The following is a 22089-nucleotide window of genomic DNA, read 5'->3' as shown; positions in this document are numbered from 1 at the left end:
CCAGAAGCCTAGTGCTTCCTGGTAGCTATAGGGAGTAATACTAGGGGGATATGACGCAATGTTATGGAAGCCGCCATTTTGTACGGAAACAAAGATCCGATATTGTTATAGCAAGTAATCAAAAGAAGATGGCTGCTCCCGTAATGTGAGGGATCTACAATGGGGAGGGACCAAGGAAAATTCGGTTGAAAACGAGATAACCTTGAAAGAAGTAAAACTGATACACAGGCTGGGAAAGAAGTTTGCTTAAAGGAGTCGGGTACTGGGTTGTTCCGGAGCCTAAGGGGCGGAGCCGACGCGGAGAGCAGCTTTGCGCATGTGCAATAGCTAGGCGGTTAGATTTGAATACTTCACCGAGGCAGTCGGGTCGTTGTGAGGTGAAGTTGGTGGGTGGCTGCGGGCTCTTTCTGAGGAGCGCGCGGACCCCAAAAAAGTCTGAGGAGCATTTGTCAAGCAGTTGGACTGCGGTGGGTAAAGAGAATGATTCTTTCGTTACGGGGTTCCGTGGCGGAGGCTTTAGTTTTTTTCTGGGCGCTCTGAAGGCCCGGCGGTCGGAGGTGGGGACGCTCCCTCCCTCTTCCTTCGCGGCCTCCGAAAGCGCTGGGCCGGGAGTAGAAGTTTCTGCCTGCTTGGGGGTCCTTTGCTCACCCGGGCTTGCACTTTGTGCGCCTTTCTCCTCCCTAGCACTTCTCCCTCCACACCTGGGCCCGTCGGGCCTGCTTGGATTGCGGGTCCGCGGCGCCCCGCCTTGCCATCTCTTCTGTCAGCGCTCCCGGACTCTTCCTCGCTCCCTGCGACTCCCGGCGGTTTGTATTTCCCACTCTGTGTTTTCGTAGCTATAAATGAAGTGACAGCGATGAGTGGTTTTAAGTGCTCGACTGGTCGTAGTTTATTTGTAGTGTCTGATCCGTGTGCTAGCAGCACTGAGCAGACATTCGGTTTCATGCGGTAACAAGAACATTAACAAATAAAGCCAGTATCAGTACGCCGCAGACGAGTTTTGGCAAATCTCCCTGTGTCATTTGTAGCTCGGAGTTAAACCCCCGTTTTCTTGCTGCTTATCTCAGTAATAGAGTTTAAGAAAAAATTTTCTCAAAACAGTATTGCCAATTGGATTTTTAGAGATAAAGTTGTAGAGATACGACAGAGAAAACCAGAGCAGAGCTTTTCACTTCAGTTGAATTGGATCACTCGAATTCCTCAGATATTTACTGGGTTCCTTGTCTTGTGCTAGGGCCGGGAGCGAATGATGCAGAGTCCCTAATCTGGAGGAGTTTACACACAGTCCAGAAAGGGAAATGATTAATATACACAAATATTTAGAATACAAGACAATGTAAAGGATGATAGGAAATTGTAAGGTGGTATGGGAGCACGGAAAGGGGAAAGCTTATTGGATGTTTTAGGCACTGGAGACTAAAGGAGGCTTTGTGGAGAAAGGGGCATATGAGGTGGAACTTATAGAGAAGGATGCTTTGCAGAGTTGAGTCAGCCTAAAATTTTGCTAATTAAAGGGTGGGTTCAAAGCAGTATAATTCTTTTTAACTGCGTGAATGAATGGCTGGAAATGTATACAAGATGACACAGATACAATGTTTGGAATGGTAGTATCAATGACGTGTTTGATGCTAAATAAGAGCATAGAACATGCTCTAGATATTGATAATGCTGTCCAATAAAGCTTTCAGTGATAATGGTAAGGTTTTAGATTTGTGCTGCCCAACATGGTTACCATTAGTCACAAATGACAACTGAATGCCTGAAATGTGGCCACTGTGAGTGAAGAACCGAATTTTCTATTTTATAGAAATTTAAATAGCTATTGTATTGGACAGCACAAGTCTAGAGCCTATATTAGTGGACACCATGGAATACCTTAACTCTAGATATTGGTAGTGTAAATGCAGGAGTAGGCAAAGAGCCAGATAGAAAATATTTCACGTTTTGCAGTCTACGTGGTCACCTGGTCACCAGCATGGTCTCTGTTGCATGTTCTTTGTTTTTTGTTTTGTGTTCTTTTTCTTTTGTCTTCTACAACCCATTGAAAATGTAAGAAAAAACACTCATATAAGGGCTCCTTTGGCCCAGTAGCTGTAGTTTGCACACCTCTGGATTATTTAGACTAGTAATTACCAAACTTTTTTGGCTCAAGGTGCCCGAAGGTCAAAAAACAACAAACACACACAAAAACCAAAAAACACATAATAGTTCCATTTATTAAGTCATTAGGTCCAAACAACTTAAAAAATTAAGTTGTAATAAATTTATGTCCTAACTGCTTAGTAGCCATTTAAAAAAATATGCATAAATTGAAGGAAAAGATAATATATTTTCTTCTTAAGTAATCTCAATTATTTACTAATTGGATATGTTTGCTTGTTGAACACTACACAACTTCTCAAATCTTGGAATCATACTGGACACTGCCACCCCCGTCTCCTGTACCACGTTGATAAAAAATATGTGCTTCATATCATAGTAACTGCCAAAAATCCAACTTGGCAATAATATGTTATCAAAACTAATGTAATACAAACGGGTACTGTTTTGAACAAGTAGTATTCATGGTGCCTGACAGATGTCAAGAATTGCTGTTTCTCTCAAAAATTTAAAATCCTAGGACACTTCTGTGAGTATGCTGTAGCACCCTTGGGTGCCAGGTGCACACTTTTACAACCAATCAATAATTAGTTAATGTGAGAGCAATAAAGAGTTCAACCATAACAGCATTTTATAAATGAAGCTTAACATGATCTAGGGTACCTATTTCTGTTGAAAGTGGAACTTACAGTTATATAACAATTTTTTTTTTAAAGGAGGACCTAAATAAGCTTTGAATCTCATTTAATTAAGTGCTGCAGACCAGTAGGTCTGCAGGTTAGATAGGACTATTTCAAACAGTGAAGATGTTTAGGTGATCTTGATTTTATAGTATTTAATATTTTTATCTGTGAATTTTGGTTTTTTTATTTAAACATTTTAAAAAATGTTTATATTTATTCTTGCTAGAGAGATAGAGTGTGAGTTGGGGAGGGGTAGAGAGAGAGGGAGACACAGAATCTGAAACAGGCTCCAGCCTCTGAGCTGTCAGCACAGAGCCCCATGTGGGACTTGAATTCATGAACCCATAAGATGATGACCAGAGCCAAAGGCCAACACTTAACCGACTGAGTCACCCAGGCACCCCTCTGTGAATTTTGAATGTGTCACTGAATTTAAAAATATTCTCAAAAGGAGAAAAACTATGGAAGTCAGTGATGGTAGAGGTAACTTAAAAGAATTGTTTCTTAATTACTCATTCAAATATTTATTGAGCTCCTATTATGTACAAAGCATGTGCTAGTTTCTCAGAATATAATAGTGAGGGTAAGAGACACCAGCCTTATTCTCATAGGGTTTATTAATGGGTCATAGGTAGTTTGGGGAAGTAACAGGAATAATTACTTTATGTAACAGACTTTTAAATTGTAGTGGTAATGCTACAAAAGAGACATACACAATGCTACAAAGGGTGCTTTTCGTGGCTTTTTTTTGCCAAAAGAGAATAACAAATATAAATTCAGTGGCTCGGGAAAGAGCTTTGTGTGTGCAGGAATGGAAATGCCAATGTGGCTAGCATAGTGAGGAAGACAGTAGCATCAGGTGAAGTGTGAAGTCTGAGAGGAAGGTGGAGACCAGATCTTGTAGAGCTTTGTAAATCCTGGTGAAGAGTTTATTCTCAGTACTATGGGAAGCCATTGAAGGGTTTTAAGTAGGTGAGTCTCTTAGATGTAACTTATGTTTAAGAAGATAACTGTCAGGGTACTTGGGTGGTTCAGTTGGTTAAGCCACTATCTCTTGGTTTCGGCTCAGGTCATGATCTCACGGTTCATGGGAACAAGCCCTAGGTTGGGCTGTGCACTGCTGCACTGACAACATGGAGCCTGCTTGGGATATTCTCTCTCTCTCTCTCTCTCTCCCCCCCCTCCACTTCCTCTCCCCTCCCCCCTTCACACAGCCTCTGTCTCTCTCAAGATAAATAAAGCTTAAAAAAAAAAAAGATAACTGTCTATGTAAATAAGGGACTATGGGGGATCAGAATGAAAGTAGGGAGACCATTAGGTGCATTTTGCAATAGTTTACACAGAGGTAATTGTAGCTTGAACTATGTTGGGGGCACCAAAGATAGAAGTGAATGCATTTGGATATATATAATGCATGTGGGATATATATTGGAAATAGAACTACTAAGATTTTGTGAATAACAGAATTGGAAATAGGTGTCCTACTTGTTTAATCCCAGAGGGAAATGTTCAGTTTCACCATTAAGTTGATGTATGCTGTTGGTTTTTTAAATAGATATGGCTTGTTAGATTAAGGAATTTATCCTCTCTTCCTAGTTTGTTAGGCTCTTCTTTTTTTAAACATGAAAGGATGTTAAAGTCAAACTTTTTTCATCTGAGATGATCTTATGATTTTTCCATTTGATCTGTTGGTATGGCAAATTGTAAAGTTGATTTTCTAATGTTGAGCAAGTTTTGCATTACTGGAATAAAACCAATATGACTAAGATGTATTATTTTCTTTACAAATTGTTGGCTTCTTTGTGCTATCTATTTAGGATTTTTATATTTATGGTGCTGAAATTAGCATGTGATATTTCCTTTCTGGTACTGTATTTATTTGGTGTGGGGGTGGGTGTGTATGTGAGATGGAGATGTTTGCAAGTAAGAGCTTTCATTAAATACAAAATAATTACCCTAAAATGGTAAAAGTGGTTGCTTTTAAGGAGAATAGTGAAGTGCAGGGGACTGCTATTTTTAAAAAATTATCTTGAGAAATCAACTTCTAAAAATATTGTAAGTAGGTATGGGTATTATATGTGAGCAGGAGTAAGTGAAACCAGAAGAATGGATAAACAAACTGAAAAAGTTATGGAGGATGAAAGGAGAGGGTCTGAAATCAAATTCTAATAGATGCCCATCATCTTGCTATATTGACAGCTAATTGAATAAATTGATATTAAAAAAGAAGCAGATTTTTGTTTCAGTTTGAAGTTCAGATTCATTATGAACTATTGTCCCTTAACTTGGCTTTTGTTATATATGATGAAAGCATGTAAAATATCTTTTAAGTATCTGGGTTTTTTTGGCGTTTTCTTTTGTTTTACTTCTAAAATAAGAACTTTGGTGGAATAGTTTATGTATATGGTATTAATGATGTGGTAGAAATGCTAATACTGTTGGGTAAAATATGTAGCTATTCTGTTCTCTGAAGTCTGCAGTAGAATTTTTTCTTACACAGAGGTGAAGTTCTAAAGTTAATTCATAGGGTGCCTGACTGGCTCTGTTGGTTGAGCGTCCTACTCATGATTTCGGCAGAGGTCATGATCCTGGCTCAGGTCATGATCCTGGGGTCATGGGATACAGCCCCTTGTTGGTCTCCGTGCTGAATGTGGAGCGTGGTTAGGATTCTCTCTCCCTCTCCCTCTCCCTCTCCCTCTCCCTCTCCCTCTCCCTCTCCCTCTCCCCCTCCCTCCCTCCCTCCCTCCCTCCCTCTGCCCCTCTCCTGTGCATGCACACACACTCTCTGTAAAATAAATAATAATAATAATAATAATAAAATAAAATAAAGTTAATGCATTTAGTATAGTTATGTGTAGCTAGGAACTAAGACCAGTTGAGGAAACTTTAGCTTATGTCTCTTATTTCACATTTGGAAAGAGAAATATTCATTGAGTGGAATTATAAGCATAATCAGCTACACTTTTTATTTTATTTTATTTTATTTTTTGCTATTTATATTTTAGAGAGAGAATGTGCAAATGGGGGAGGGGGCAGAGAGAGAAGGGGACAGAGGATCTGAAGCGGGCTCTGCACTGACAGCAGTGGCCCCCATGCAGGGCTCAAACTCATGAACCATTAGATCATGGCCTTAGCCGAAGTCATTGCTCAACCAACTGAGCCACCCAGGCTCCCCTCAGCTACACTTTTTAAATGTTATTTTCATGTCTTAAAGATTTTTTGCTAAGTACTCACAGTTGAATTTTCTTTTTTTTTTTTTTATTTTTTTTTGAACGTTTTTTATTTATTTTTGGGACAGACAGAGACAGAGCATGAACGGGGGAGGGGCAGAGAGAGAGGGAGACACAGAATCGGAAACAGGCTCCAGGCTCTGAGCCATCAGCCCAGAGCCCGACGCGGGGCTTGAACCCACGGACTGCGAGATCGTGACCTGGCTGAAGTCGGAGGCTTAACCGACTGCGCCACCCAGGCGCCCCTCACAGTTGAATTTTCATAACATAAATATGTATATTATGTATTTTGAAACCTAATTGATTTCATTTGGGGATTGAATTATTATATAATCCACAAATTCTTATAACTAAGGTGAATTTTTATTTGAAATATTAATACCCATCTCATCCCAATCAAAGTTAGTCCCTGATTTATCTTGAATATAAGAATTATCCAGGAGTATTAATTATAAAGGGGTAGTTTATTTTTTTTTTTAATTTTTTTTTCAACGTTTTTATTTATTTTTGGGACAGAGAGAGACAGAGCATGAACGGGGGAGGGGCAGAGAGAGAGGGAGACACAGAATCGGAAACAGGCTCCAGGCTCTGAGCCATCAGCCCAGAGCCCGACGCGGGGCTCGAACTCACAGACCGCGAGATCGTGACCTGGCTGAAGTCGGACGCTTAACCGACTGCGCCACCCAGGCGCCCCATAAAGGGGTAGTTTAAACTCAAAATTTCTCTTGTTTTATAGCCTCATTGTATAGCTTTTGCTTCCCTTTTTTTGGTCTTCCCCCAGAGAGTAATTCTGAAGTCACAACTTTGCTATTAATCTCGTCATAGTTTTTAATTTCTTTTCTTTCTTTCTCACCTTTTCTAATGTTGTATATTTGTTTCAGAAAAAGATTTTCTTCAAAAAATGGATGGGATGTCTTCAGAAGCTAATGAAGAAAAGTAAGTTCATGCAGTGTAACTAAAAATGTTAAATTCTGTCAGAGAAAGATACTTTTCCTATTAGTAAGAACAACTGATAACTTCTGAAATCTTTTTCCATTTTGCTCCAAGGAAAAGAAATAAATGTTACAAAGTCATAGCTCTCTTTGCCTTATCTTTGTGTTTACATATCTAGGGTCAAAATTAAGAGGGACTTTAGAGACCACCTCCCATCCCTTCAGTTTAAGGATGGGAAGATTAAGGCCCAAGGAAATGAAGTGATTGGTCTAAAATTGGCATCACAAATTGGTGGCGTGTTTATAGCCTACACACTTCTTTTTTTTTTCCCTTAAACAATGTTTTTACATTTTTGGATTAGTTGCTAAAATTTTCTCTTGAAAAATTGAGCGTAGCAACACTGGGCTTATATTCTTGTGGCAACCACTAACCTGATCAGAGTCATGACTGTGACCATTAGACTAAGCAGGAGCTCTCCTTTATCATCTCAACACTGCCTGTTTTTCTTGCATTTACTAAATTATCTGTTTGACCTCCATAGGCATTTTAATTTTCAAAACCGCTCTAAAAATCACATAGTAGTAAAACCAGAGCTAGAGTCTCTTGGTTTATGACCCATTTATCTTATAATTGTACCTCTGGGGGGCACCTGGGTGGCTCAGTCGGTTAAGCGTCTGAATTCAGCTCAGGTCGTGATCTCACGGTTCATGGGTTTGAGCCCCACATTGGGCTCTATGCTAACAACTCAGAGCTTCGAGCCTGCTTCGGATTGTGTCTTCCCTCACTGCCCCTCCCCTGTCTGTGCTCTCTCTGTCTCTCGAAAATAAACATTAAAAAAAATTTTAATTGTACCTCTGTACATATGGTACGTTATGTTGTACTCATGGTTATTTCAAGAGATATTCTTGTAGTACACATAAGTATTTTAAAACACTGACTTTCTAAATACTGAATTTAACGTCATATAAATTTTGCTAAGTGAAAGTGATGCCATGTGTTAATTGAAAGTGATGGCCGATTTAAGGATGCTGTGATGATGGCTTTTGAAAATTCAGTCTTTCATCAGTGTGTCTGTAAATTTTTTTTTCCTTTTTCAGTGACAATATGGAAAGACCTCTTAGAAGAAGACATTCCTCAGTAAGAAACATTTAATAATTGTTACCTTTTTTTTGAATGATGACTATATGCCACAGTAATTTTGACTATAGCATCACCATCTGGCTCCACTTTGCTCTCTGGATAAAAGACTGAAATATTTAATTGGTTACACAATTCTGTAAATATACTAAAGTTTGTATTTTATTAATTTCTTAGTAATTTTATCAATCGTATGCTATGTAAATTATACTGCACTAAAGTTAAAAAATGTATTTAAACAGTGTAGTAAGGCACAAAAAATCCAACTCAAACTGATTTTAGCACAAAATTTATCCAAACAGAAGGATGACTTTTAGCACAACTTAACAGGGGTTCCAATAATATCACCAATACTAGGATTTTTTCTCACTTTTCTACTGATTGCTTCCTCTGTATAATCTCCAATGTCAGACAGGCTCTCTCCCAATGATTACTACATATAGCTCTCCCAACTTCCAGTTTCAGGTCCTAAATGAAAAAGTGTCTGTTTCCTCAAGATAAAACAAAAACAAAACTCAGGATCGAATCATATTGGCTCAATTATCTTGTTATAGGTCAAGTCCTCATTCCTGAACTGCTCACTAATGATGAGAGAATATCATGTGCACATTGTTATAGACCAAGGCTACATGTTGTACCCTAGGGTTGGGGTGGGGCTTACCCAGACCACATGAGATGAAGGTAGGCAAAATAATTGAGGTGGGTGGGCAGGGAAAAGGGAGTAGATACCGAGTGTTTAAACCAGCCACAGAGTATAGCTCTGCACAGTATGAATTTGAGGAGTTTTAGAGGCTTTCACAGAAATTTTAACATCTCTACCTTTCTCCTTATGATATAACTTGAACTGATTATTAATGGATATGCCAGATTTTATTGAATAATTCTAATTCTTCTAGATTTTGAAACCCCCAAGGAGTCCTCTTCAGGATCTCAGAGGTGGGAATGAAACAGTTCCGGTAAGTCTCTAGTGCAAATGCTTTATATAGATGACTATTTTCAGTGATAATTTTAACAGTCAGGAATTTATTAGCTATATGAAGACAGACATCATAAATGATTTTTAGTTGAATGTGTACAAATAAGCATCCCATGACCCTCAGGTTAAAAATCCAAACTCTTGAGTAAGCTGGCACTCTTGATTTTTAACCCCCATTTACTTTTCCAACCTTCTTACTTGCCACTCTCACACATGTATCTCACCATTCAGGATTGCTTACTATTCTGCAAACATGACACAGACTGTCAAGCCTGTAAGAATTTACATGTGATATTTCCTTCATTTAGGTGGTTAGTCCTTCATTCTTCTTTGTCTTCCCAACATTCTATTAAAAACTTTTTTCAAACATTTTGAGAAGTAGCAGGAATTTTAGAGTGAATGCTCATATAGTCATCCCTTAGATTCTACAATTAATATTTTATCAAACTTTATCGTAAATCTGTAGCCCTCTTTATTTGGTAATTCCTGTTTACCCGTTAAGACTCAATTTTAGTATCACTTTTCTCAAAAAATCATCCCTCAATATCTTCTAATTGTCTGCTAATGTCTATTCTAAATGGAGAACTCTTTAAGGGTGGGTACTTTATCATGTGTTTTTTCAATTTATTTTGCCTGGTATAGGTGACTTTCAGTACATTTTGTTGACTGATGAAATGCATATAGTTTTGAAGACCATATAATTTTGAATGTTCACTCTACTTCGGCCTCTCTAATCTTTCTCAAATACATAAAGCTTTTTCCTGCCTCAGGGCCTCTGCATACATTCTACCTACAAGGCTTTCTCTCTACCCAGTGCTTTATCTGACTAATTTTAACTGATCCTTCAGGTTTCAAATATACTTCCTCAAAGTAATCTTTCCTGATTCTTAGGCTAGATTAGTTTTTTTTTTTAATACAATTTTCCTTCATAACACTCATCACACTTTGAATTTTATATTTGTGTAGATTTTTTGTTTCAGTATCTTTGTCACCATAATTCCCAGTATAGAGTAGGGGCTATATTTGTTTCCTTTACCATTATTTTTTCATCACTCAGTACAGGAGCTGGTGTGTGTGTGTGTGTGAAAAACTTAGTGAACATTGAATAAGTAAATAACAGATTCATAGACTCCTAAAGCTTTAAAACCAGTAGGACCTCACCAGTAATCTTAAATCCAATTGCTTATTTTTAAAAAAATGTTTATTTTTTATAGATGAGAAATATAAGGTCCAAAGAGGTTAAATTTTTGTCCAAGTCCACGTAGTTAGTGGCAGACTTCAAATTTGAGATCTAATCTACTAATTTCTAACTCAGTGCTCTTTCCAGTATACCACACAAATTTCAGTTTTTCTTTTTCCTTTTATTATTTTTTAAAAGCTTATTTATTTTGAGAGAGAAAGAGTGAGACAGCATGGGCTGGGGAGGGGCAGAGAGAGAGGCAGAGAAAGAGAATCCCAAGTAGGTTCCATGCTGCCAGCGCAGAGCCTGACACAGGTTTTGATCTCATGAACTGTGAGATCATGAACTAAGCCGAAATCAAGATTTGGAGGTTTAGGGGCGCCTGGGTGGCGCAGTCGGTTAAGCGTCCGACTTCAGCCAGGTCACGATCTCGCGGTCCGTGAGTTTGAGCCCCGCGTCAGGCTCTGGGCTGATGGCTCAGAGCCTGGAGCCTGTTTCGGATTCTGTGTCTCCCTCTCTCTCTGCCCCTCCCCCTTTCATGCTCTGTCTCTCTCTGTCCCAAAAATAAATAAACGTTGAAAAAAAAAAATTAAAAATAAATAAATAAATAAATAAATAAATAAATAAATAAATAAAAGAGTTGGAGGTTTAATGGACTGAGCCACTCAGGTACCCCTTCTTTTTTTTTTTTTTTTTAAAGTAAGAAGTATAGTGGCATCTGTTAGTTTCAGTATTTACTATATCATTATCATTGTCCTGGTAAGCTCAAGGCCAGTTGTAGTGTCTCAAATATTAAGAATTAACATAATAAAAGTCTCTGTGGATTTTGTTTGTTTATGTCTTTTGCTTTTTGTGTTTGGTATCTATGTGAGTAAAAATGTTTGCTCTTGTTAAGGAAAATGAGAGAAAAAAATAGCGTTTTATAATGAAAAAATGCTCAGCATCACTAATAGAGAAGTGCAAATCAAAACCACAGTGAGATATCAGCTCATATCCATTACTATGGCTACTGTAAAAAACAACAGAAGGGGTACCTGGCTGGCTCAGTTGGTAGAGCTTGTGACTTGATCTTGGAGTTGTGAGTTCAACTCCTATGTTGGGTGTAGAGATTACTTAAAATAAAATCTTTGGGATGCCTGGATGGCTAAGTCCGTTCAACTCTTGATTTGATTTGATTTGATTTGATTTCTCATGATCTTATGATCATGAGACTGAGCCTCACATCAGACTCCATGCTGGATGTGGAGCCTGCTTAAGATTAACTTTGCCTGAGGTGCCTGGGTGGCTCAGTTGGTTAAGCATCCGACTTTGGCTCAAGTCATGATCTTGCGGTCTGTTAATTTGAGCCCTGCTTCTGGCTCTGTGCTGAGCCTGGAACCTCCTTCAGATTCTGTGTCCCCCTCTTTCTCTGACCTTCCCCCACTCATACTCTGTCTCAAAAATAAATAAACATTAAAAAAATTTTCAAAAATTTAAAAAGATTAACTTTGCCTGTCTCCCCTAATCGCTCTCTCAATCTTTCTCAAAAAAAAAAAAAAAAAGAAAGAAAAAAAAGATGGAGTGCCTGAGTAGGGTAATTGGTTAAGCGTGGAACTCTTGATCTCGGCTCAGGTCATGATCTGACAGTTAGTGAGTTCAAGCCCCTGCACTGTAAGTGCAGAGCCTGCTTGGGATTCTCTCTCTCTGCCCCTCCCCCACTTGTGCTCTCTCTGTCTCAAAATAAATAAATAAACTTAAAAAAAATTTAAAAAATAAAGAAAACAACAGGTGCTGGCTAGGATGTGGAATAATTGGAAACCTTGTATACTGTTGATGGAAATGTAAAATGTTGTAGCCACTATGGAAAACAGTATGGTGGTTCCTCAAAAAATCAAAATAGAATTACCATATGATAGTAATTCCACTTCTGGGTATATACCCAAAAGAAATGAAAGCAGGGTCTTGAAGTGAGATATACCTCTGTCATAGCAGCATTATTCACAGTAGCCAAAAGTTAGAAGCAACTGACACTGTCCACTGACAGATGAATGGATAAACAAATGTGATATCAGTGGAATATTAGCCTTTAAAAAGAAGGAAGTTCTTCCGACTTCAGCCAGGTCACGATCTCGCGGTCCGTGAGTTCGAGCCCCGCGTCGGGCTCTGTGCCGACGGCTCAGAGCCTGGAGCCTGTTTCCGATTCTGTGTCTCCCTCTCTCTCTGCCCCTCCCCCGTTCATGCTCTGTCTCTCTCTGTCCCAGAAATAAATAAACGTTGAAAAAAAAAAATTAAAAAAAAAATAAAAAAAATGGTTAAGATGTAGTTCACAGGTTCGAGCCCTGCATCAGGCTCTGTGCTGACAGCTCAGAGCCTGGAGCCTGCTTTAGATTCTGTGTCTCCCTCTCCCTCTCTCTGCCTCTCCTCTGCTCATTCTCTCTCTCTCTCTGTCTCCCCCTCTCAAAAACAAATAAAAACATTTTTAAAAAATTGGTTAAGATGTATTACGCTAAGTGAAATTAACTAGTCCCTTGACAAATACTGTGTGATTCCACTTATATAAGGTATCTAAAATAGTCAAACTCATAGCAGCAGAAAGCAGAACAGTGGTTGTCAAGACCACAGAGGAGGGTAAAATGGAGAGTTGCTGACTACAGGTATGAAGTTTCAGTAAAACAAGGCAAGTTCTAGAAATCTGCTGTACAATGTTGTGCCTATAGTTAACAATATTGTATTATACACTTAAAAATTTATTGAGGGGCGCCTGGGTGGCTCAGTCGGTTGAGCGGCCGACTTCGGCTCAGGTCATGATCTCGCGGTCCGTGAGTTCGAGCCCCGCGTCGGGCTCTGTGCTGACAGCTCGGAGCCTGGAGCCTGTTTCAGATTCTATGTCTCCCTCTCTCTGACCCTCCCCCGTTCATGCTTTGTCTCTCTCTGTCTCAACAATAAATAAAAACGTTAAAAAAAAATTTATTGAGAGGGTAGATCTAAAGCTAAGGGTTCTTACCACTTTTAAAATTAAAAAATTTTTTTAATTAAAAAAAAATTTTTTTTAATGTTTATTTATTTCTGAGACAGAGATGGAGCATGAGTGGGGGAGGGGCAGAGAGAGAGGGAGACACAGAATCAGAAACAGGCTCCAGGTTCTGAGCTGTCAGCACAGAGCCCAATGTGGGGCTTGAACTCACAAACCATGAGATCATGACCCGAGCTGAAGTCGGTCACTCAACCGAATGAGCCACCCAGGCGCCCCTAAAATTAAATTTTTAAATGAAGTTAAGATGGTAAATTTTATTATGTGTATTTTACCACAGTTAAAATTTTTTCTTAAATCCTAAAAATAGGATAGTAAGGTTACTATAACAGACCACATATCACTTGCTTTGTCCCCAAGTCTTTCTTCTTCTAAATGGCAAAATAATCATTCATTTAAAAGGAGAGAGAAAAAGGAAAGAGAGCATAATCACCTTCCTTAAATATGTTGTTTGTGTCGGTATGCTTATTACCACTCACATGGAAAATCATGCTCCTGTTTAAGTGCATTAAGATATTTCAGAGAAGTAAATAATTACCACAATTGATAATATCACATTAACTCAGAATAAGACTTAGTCTCTGTCTATAGTACTGTGGAGACCTAATTCACAGTAGTTTCATTATGAATTATACCATATATTCTCTGCCCTTAGGACTCTAATGCTTTGAGAAATAAGAAAAGCTCCCGTCGAGTCAGCTTTGCAGATACTATAAAGTAAGTTGGAAAGAGAAATAATTAAAATGTTACAGGTAATAATTTTTTGTCATCAAATCAAATATGTTGGTACTAAATGACTTGATAGTCTGGGTTTTAATTACATAAGCATGTTTTTGTTACTGTTGTTATTCAGCATTATGCTTGAGAAACATTGAAAGGATCACCTCTAGAGTCGGAAACAAAACAACTATTTCTTACCACTGTTAATTTAACATTGTATTGAAGGTGCTAACCAAATATAGAGAAAGTGCAGTTATAAAAATTGGAAAGATGCGGGTAAATCTATTACCTTTTGCAGATTAAATGCTTGTATATTAGGAAAATCTAAGAATATCAATTGAAATACCTCCACAAACAATAAGCAGGATACAAAATTAATATATGAAAATTAATATATTTCTTATATATAAAAGATAACTAGATAGAAGATAAATGTCTTTTTTCCCATTGTATTATATTTTGTGGCTATGTGTTTAATAATAAAAGCATATAAAGGATAAACCGTTGTTGAAGGATACTAAAGAATTGTGCAAATGAAAATATAACAAGTTCCTGAATAAAAAGATTCAACATCATAAAGATGTTACTTCTCCCCAAAATAATTTATTAATTTAATGTAATGCTTAGATGTAATGTTTTCATGATTATTTTCATGATGTTCAGTAGTATATTTGTATTTCTTCATTGATTCAAAAGTTAATAGAGAATTTAAAAATAGCCAGGTGGTAAGAGCATTTTGTCATTACTTTTTAGTTATATTGCAAAAATGTTGATCTGTATTATTTTGATTTTTATTGAAAAATTTCTGTGACTTTATATATGATTAATTTTTATAGATGAAACGTAAGTACTTAAAAAGAAGATAGATGTATTTTGTACTTTAGAGTGTAGAGTTTAATATATATCAACCATATCCACCTTCTACCTTATGTTATTTGGAACTTGTATAATCCTGTTTTAATCACTTTAATCTGTCATGAATTATAAGAGAGAGGTAAATTAGTCTCTTGTTGATAGTGTGTCTTACTCTAGCTCTCTTTATATTTCTAATAGTTTTCCATTATGAATGTTGATTCTATATGTTCTTTGATACATAGTCATCATTGTTATATCTTCATTCAGAATTGTACTTTCCAGCATTAATGAAATCATCTTTGCTTTGTTTATTATTTTTTGACCCAAATTCTACCTGGACTGATTAATAAGATTTTTGACTCTGCTATATTTTATTTTCATTTACCTGGTTTACTTTTGTGTATAGTTTCATCATGTATGAGCAATGAATGGTATCCTGTATGTGACATCTTTTGGTTGCTGGGTAGTTCCAAATAGATACTGTCTTTTTTGTTGTTGATTGATAGTAATTTTAATTGTTTCATAACTTTTTTCTATTACTCTATTATCCATTTATCAGTTAACATCTTCCTGGATATACATGAGTTGTCAGTATTTCATATGTGTTGACTTTTGCAAAAAAGAAAAAATATAGTAAGATTTGGTATAATCAGAGAAGACTAACTGTTGGCTGGCAGTAGACTTCCCTGAGAAGTATATTCCTTGGTGAAGTTGCCACTGTCTTCCTGGATCTTGCCCATGGCTTTGCAGATTCCATGTTGTTTTTGTCTCTACCAAAAAATAGGTTGATCTCTTAGAGATGGGCTTACTAAACAGATTCACTAGAAATTTGTGTTTAAATAGAATGCTGCTACTAAAAACAATCATGAGAAACAGATGAATCAGAACAATCCTTGAGTAGTAAGTATTTTCCTTATAGCCATTCTACCTAAAAAAATAAATTGTAATGTAAATATGGCTTGCTGATTATGGAATTTGAGGTATTAGTTATTTAAATGATTCTGAATGTTTAACGGCCCCAGGCTCTGAAATGTAATTAATCCATCTCCACAGTAGACACATTGCAAATCCATTGCAATGGATCCATTGCACACATCCATTGCAAAGTGTTGGATGCTTCTGTCTGTATACTCCTTGAATAGATATGGCCAAGGTTTTCTCCCATTTATTTCACACTGACTTTGCTTTTACATGTTTTCTTTAGGTGTTTTCTTATTAATGTAAAAATAAACAGGTTCAACTTTCTGCTGGACGTTTGATTGTTCCTTGTGCTTGTTAAATTATTTTGTGTAAATTACCTTTTTGCTTTTGAATTTCTTCCCTGGGATTATATTTCCCGCAGTAGAATTGCTGGCCTTAAAGTAAGAAGCAGTTGTGTAGCCTTTATTACATTTTTGTTATTGGTTTTAATACTGCCAGGAAGTACATTTTTTTCATAATACATTGTAAACATTAGATTTTAGCACTTATTTCCAGCTGACTTGATTGGTTATAATGTTATCTCCTAGTTATTTTAATTTGTAGTTTGTTTGCTATTATTTTTTCTATATTGTCTTCATTTTTTTCTCATTTTGAAATGTTTCTTTTTTTCCCTTGTCTACTTAGGCAATATTGAAGAAAATATTTTTTTTTAAGAAAATATTTTAAAGTTTTTGTGTGATTGAACACTTTAAATTTTGTGTTTACTGAAGTTTGTGTCTTTCCTACTTCATAAGTAATTTTTTCAACCTATCTTCAGAAGCTTTCCTTATAGATATTACATAGGTTAAAAAGAGAAGGATCAAGGAACAACCATAATTAAGAAAAATTTACAGAAAAATGGAAGAAGAAAGAATTATTTTGCTATTTCATATCACATTTTGCCATTTTGCCACTTGCATATCTCCATATGTTTACTAAATATGCTTTATTAAGTATATTTCGTTGGTTTACAACTTACACTTTGTCTACCTAATATGTGACAGTCTAACATTTGGATTTCAAGATGTCTAAATATATTTTTGCATTTTCTTCTTTGTATTTCTTTGATTTTTTGCTTCTGGTATTTTTTTTCCTTTACGTGTACTTTGGATTATTCGTTGTTAGTTTTTATTATTAATTTTCCTTTTATTATATGATAGTAACCTTATTTAGTACTAATACTTTTTTGCTGTGAAACTTAATGTAATGGATAACTTCAAATTTTTCTTCTTTTCCTTTTATTTGTCCATAGATAATTTCCTAAATTGGATATTTTCCAATTTATATCTTTAGGTTGTAGATTGAATTAAAGAAAAAAAACCTTTTTTTAAGTAGGCTCCATGCCCAACATGGAGCCCATTGTGGGACTTGAGCTCATGATTCTGAGATGAAGATGCTGAGATCAAGGGTGTCTGGGTGGCTTAGTCGGTTAAGCGTCCAACTCTTGATTTTGGCTCATATCAAGGGTTGGACACTTAACCATCTGAGCCACCCAGAACCCCCAAAATCATTGGTTTTTTAAAAATATATACATTTAAAGTTATACATGATATTCGCATAATTGTTTAAAAATAGTCTCTGTATCTATAAGCTACTTTCTTATTCCAAATGTTTTTCATCATTTGCTATCTAGTTTTCTGCTGGTTCTTCAGCTAATTTTGTTCATTTTTTTTTAATCAAAAAATTTTTTTAATTTTTTTTTTTCAAAGTTTATTTGTGAGGGGGAGAGAGGCAGGGAGAGAGGAAGACAGAGGATCTGAAGCAGGCTCTGCACTGACAGAGAGCTTGATGCGGGGCTCAAACTCACCAACCATGAGATCCTGACCTGAGCCATAGTCAGACACTTAACTGACTGAGTCACTCAGGAGTGCCAATTTTGTTCATTTTTATTTTCCTAGACAATCACTGAGTTTTTTTCAAATGTGTAGGTTTAAAGTTATACATGGTATTCTCATAATTTTTAAAGTAGTCTCTGCATATACTACTTTCTTATTCCTAATGTTTATTTCCATCCTCATCTCTAAAGCATTGAATAAAGCCTTTTATTCCATAATTAGAAACAATAATTAAAATATGCAGAGACCTTTGAGAGATAGTACAAATGTCTGGGTTACATAGACATGTATAAAGGAAGTGGAGGTATAAAAAATAAGTCATTGGGAAGTTAAAAAAAAAAAGCTTCCAAGTTTTTTCCTTTTTTTCCTCCATTTTAATGATTGAAAATTTATAGCATACACAAAAGTAGAAAAAATGGTATGAAAACATAGATGTCCATTTAGCAGTTACAACAGTTGTCCACTATGGCCACTTTTCTTTCACTATACCCATACTTTCGCTTTCCCCTCCCACTGAATTATTCTCATGTGAATCCTAGATAGTTCATTAGTTATATAACTTTAAAAGGTACAGAATATTTTAAAAATATATTTGTAATACTATTATGAATAGTTAATACTATTATCACATCTTTTATTTTTATTTATTTATAATTTTTTAAAAATGTTTATTTATTTTTGAGAGAGAAACAGAGTGCAAGCAGGGAAGGATCAGAGAGAGACGGAGACACAGAATCCGAAGCAGGCTCCAGACTCTGAGCTGTCAGCACAGAGCCCTATGCGGGGCTCAAACTCATAAACCATGAGATCATGACCTGAGCTGAAGTCAGATGCTTATCCAATGGAGCCACCCAGGCACCCAAACATCTTTTTTTTTTTTTCCCCTGATGCTTATTTATTTACTTTAGAGAGTGTGAGCAAGCAGGAAAGGGGCAGAGAGAGAATCCCAAGCAGGCTCCGTGTTTTCAGTGGTGGAGTCCAATGAGGGGCTCAGTCTCACAACTGAGACCATGACCTGAGCCAGTATCAAGAGGCAGATGCTTAACTGACTGAGCCACCCAGGCACCCCTATTATCACATCTTTTAAAAGCTGTGATATCACAGCTATGATATCAGCAAACATCTGGCCAGTGTTCACACTTCTTTGTCTCAGTTTTCTTCTCCTTAGATAATGGGCATGATTCATTATCCGTACACACTTAACATATTTCATTTGGTTGATATCTGTCTTAAATCTTGTCGTCTGTAGGTTCCCTCTTCCTTTTTTTCCTTATAATTTATTTAAAACATTTTTTTAGGGGCGCCTGGGTGGCACAGTCAGTTAAGCGTCCGACTTCAGCCAGGTCATGATCTCGCGGTCCGGGAGTTCGAGCCCCGCGTCGGGCTCTGGGCTGATGGCTCAGAGCCTGGAGCCTGTTTCGGATTCTGTGTCTCCCTCTCTCTCTGCCCCTCCCCCGTTCATGCTCTGTCTCTCTCGGTCCCAAAAATAAATAAACGTTGAAAAAAAAATTAAAAAAAAAAAACAAACTTTTTTTAATGTTTATTTTTGACAGAGAGAGATTCAGAGTGCGAGTGGGGGAGGGACAGAGAGAGAGAGGGAGTCAGAGAATCCAAGGCAGGCTGTAGACTCTGAGCTGTCAGCACAGAGCCCGATGGGCGGCGGGGGAGGGGGAGCCTCGAACCCATGAACTGTGAGATCATGACCTAAGCCCATGTCGGATGCTTAACTGACTGAGCCACCCAGGCACCTCTCTTATAATTTATTTTTTAAATAGTGTGTCCCATTTGGGGCGCCTGGGTGGCCCAGTCTGACTCTTGATTTTGGCTCAGGTTGTAATGTCACTGTTGGTGAGTTCGAGCCTCATGTAGAGCTCCATGCTGGAGCCAGCTTGGGATTCTCTTTCCCTCTGTCCCTCTGCTCTACTCTCTCTCTCTCTCAAAAATGAAGGAAGGAACGAACGAACAAAGTATCCTACATTCTGGATTTTGCTGATTATATCTACATGGGATAATATTGTATAATACATTTCTCCAGAATTCTTACCAATTGGTTACTCTATCTAGAAAGTTTTAACTTAAATTTGATGTTTTGGACAAGAATTCTTGTGCTTGCATCAGACAGCACTTAATATTCAGTTATCTCTTTTTTATGATGTTAACATTTGTTGATGATCATTACCTAGATCCATTATTTCCTTAAAGTTTAACTGATAATATTCTCATTCTGTCTCTCAGTTATGGTTCGTATAGGAAAGGCAGATTAAATTCTTGGAGCAGGGGTCTATTTACTAGTTTCAGTATAATGAGTTGGTTTCCTAGTATCCTTCAAAGTTTATAATAAGAATTTTTTCCCTGATATCTTTACTTAAATAAGTTATCTAAATCATGAACTTAAAAGCATATTTAAAAATATGCTTTAAAAAAAAGCTTCTTGGGGCGCCTGGGTGGCGCAGTCGGTTAAGCGTCCGACTTCAGCCAGGTCACGATCTCGCGGTCCGGGAGTTCTAGCCCCGCGTCGGGCTCTGGGCTGATGGCTCAGAGCCTGGAGCCTGTTTCCGATTCTGTGTCTCCCTCTCTCTCTGCCCCTCCCCCGTTCATGCTCTGTCTCTCTCTGTCTCAAAAAAAAAAAAAAAAAAAAAAAAAAATACAAAAAAAAAAATAAAAAAAAAAAGCTTCTTTGCTTTATAATATACCAAGCTGTTGATGTTCATTTCATGTATTACCTGACTTAGACCTGGAATCAGCCATTTCTTCAAGGAGTGAGCCCAACTGCTTTTGGTAGGAATAGCATTTGAAGAACACAATCTGGATGCTATAAGTTCTCCTCACTATTGAATTGGTCATTGTTTCTAGGCCATTCTATTACCAAACAATCTATCACAGTTGCTAACTGAGGAAACAAATGAATGAGCCCTGGTGCACTGGTCTCCATCCCAGGTGATCCCAAGGGGACTAGACAGGTTGAAAGCATAGCTCCTGGCTAAGTTTGCCAATGGTGTTGCCCAACAAACTTGGATAAACTCATCACAACAGAAGCCAGTAACTCAAGAGACAAGGGTTTGGAAAAGAGAAAGGGAGAAATTTATTTCAAGTGCTGACAGTCAGGGAAAGTGGCAAGCTCCAGCCTTAACAACTGACCTCTCCACCCACAGGATAGACACCTAGAGTTTTACAGGGAGGGATTCAGCAGTACATGAAAGAAGACAAACAGCACGTAATCATGGATGGGGATTGGTGTGTGTTTTCAGCCTATGATCATGGGCAGAAAAGGGGACACTGGGGTGTCGTCTTCTAGGCATTCCCTTGCTATCAGGGCTTTTTTTGTTTGGTATCTTGGAAAGTTCCAGGTCATTGCAAAGCACCTTCGTCAATGTCTTAAAAAAGTGCAATAATAAATAAGCACAATGGGTTTTAGTTAGAGCCTGAGTTAAGCAGTCTTGTCTATTTCTGTTGTTTTTTTTCAAGTTTATTTTGAGGGAGAGAGAGTGCACGCGCGCATGAGCAGAGGAGGGGCAGAGAGAGGGAGAGAGAGAATCCTAAGCAGGCTGCACACTCAGATGCAGGACTCAGTCCCATGAACCATGAGGTCATGATCTGAGCCGAAATCAAGAGTTTGTCACCCATCCAACTGAGCCTCAGTATTACTCATTGAATCCTAACAATCATCTCATTTTATGAATAAGGAAACTGAGGCTTAGCTTGAGTAACTTGCTCAAGTTTCCATACCTATTATGAGGTAGGGCTCATACTCTGGAACACACTGTGGAGGTTTCTCAAAAAGTTAAAAATAGAACTACCCTATGATCCAGCAGTTGCAGGTTATTTACCCAAGGATACAAAAATACAGATTTGAAGGGCTACATGCACCTTGATGTTTATAGCAGCATTATCAACAATAGCCAAACTATGGAAAGAGCCCAAGTGTCCTTTGACTGATGAATGGATAAAGAAGATGTGGCACATATGTACAATGGAATATTAATTAGCCATCAAAAAGAATGAAATCTTGCCATTTGCAATGATCTGGATGGAGCTAGAGTGTATTATGCTAAGTAAAATAAGTCCATGAAAGACAAATACCATATATGTGGAATTTAGGAAACAAAACATGAACATATGGGAAGGGAAAAACTGGGGCAGGGAGCAGACCTTAACTGACTCTTAACAGTAGAGAACAAACTAAGGGTTGATGGAGGGAGTTGGGTTGGGGATGGGCTAAACAGGTAGTGGGTATTAAGGAGGGTACTTGTTACAATGAGTACTGGGTGTTAATATGTAAGTGATGAATCACTAAATTCTACTGAAACTGATAGTACACTATAGGTTAACTAGAATTCAAGTCAAAATTTGAAAAAAAAATGTATATATATAATAGAAAAGATATATGGAAGCATCCCAAGTGTATATCAATAGATGAATGGATAAAGAAAGTACACACATACATACACACACATACAAAGAGGTAGGGCT

At 37.5% G+C, this 22089-nt stretch overlaps 1 protein-coding gene across 1 annotated transcript in view; it reads left to right on the top strand.

Moving 5' to 3' along the window:
* Nucleotides 1-6903: 6903 nt before the first annotated feature.
* The window catches only part of KNL1 (kinetochore scaffold 1), a 61104-nt gene continuing 45918 nt past the window's right edge, over nt 6904-22089 (top strand). The window contains 4 exon segments of the mRNA XM_032593666.1: nt 6904-6949; nt 8044-8083; nt 8980-9039; nt 13905-13966. Coding sequence (XP_032449557.1) covers nt 6915-6949; nt 8044-8083; nt 8980-9039; nt 13905-13966 — 197 coding nt within the window. The 5' untranslated portion in view covers nt 6904-6914.

Source organism: Lynx canadensis, chromosome B3 (genome assembly GCF_007474595.2).
Source record: "Lynx canadensis isolate LIC74 chromosome B3, mLynCan4.pri.v2, whole genome shotgun sequence".
In the NCBI taxonomy this organism is placed as follows: domain Eukaryota; kingdom Metazoa; phylum Chordata; class Mammalia; order Carnivora; family Felidae; genus Lynx; species Lynx canadensis.
This window is presented reverse-complemented; position numbering and strand designations above follow the sequence as displayed.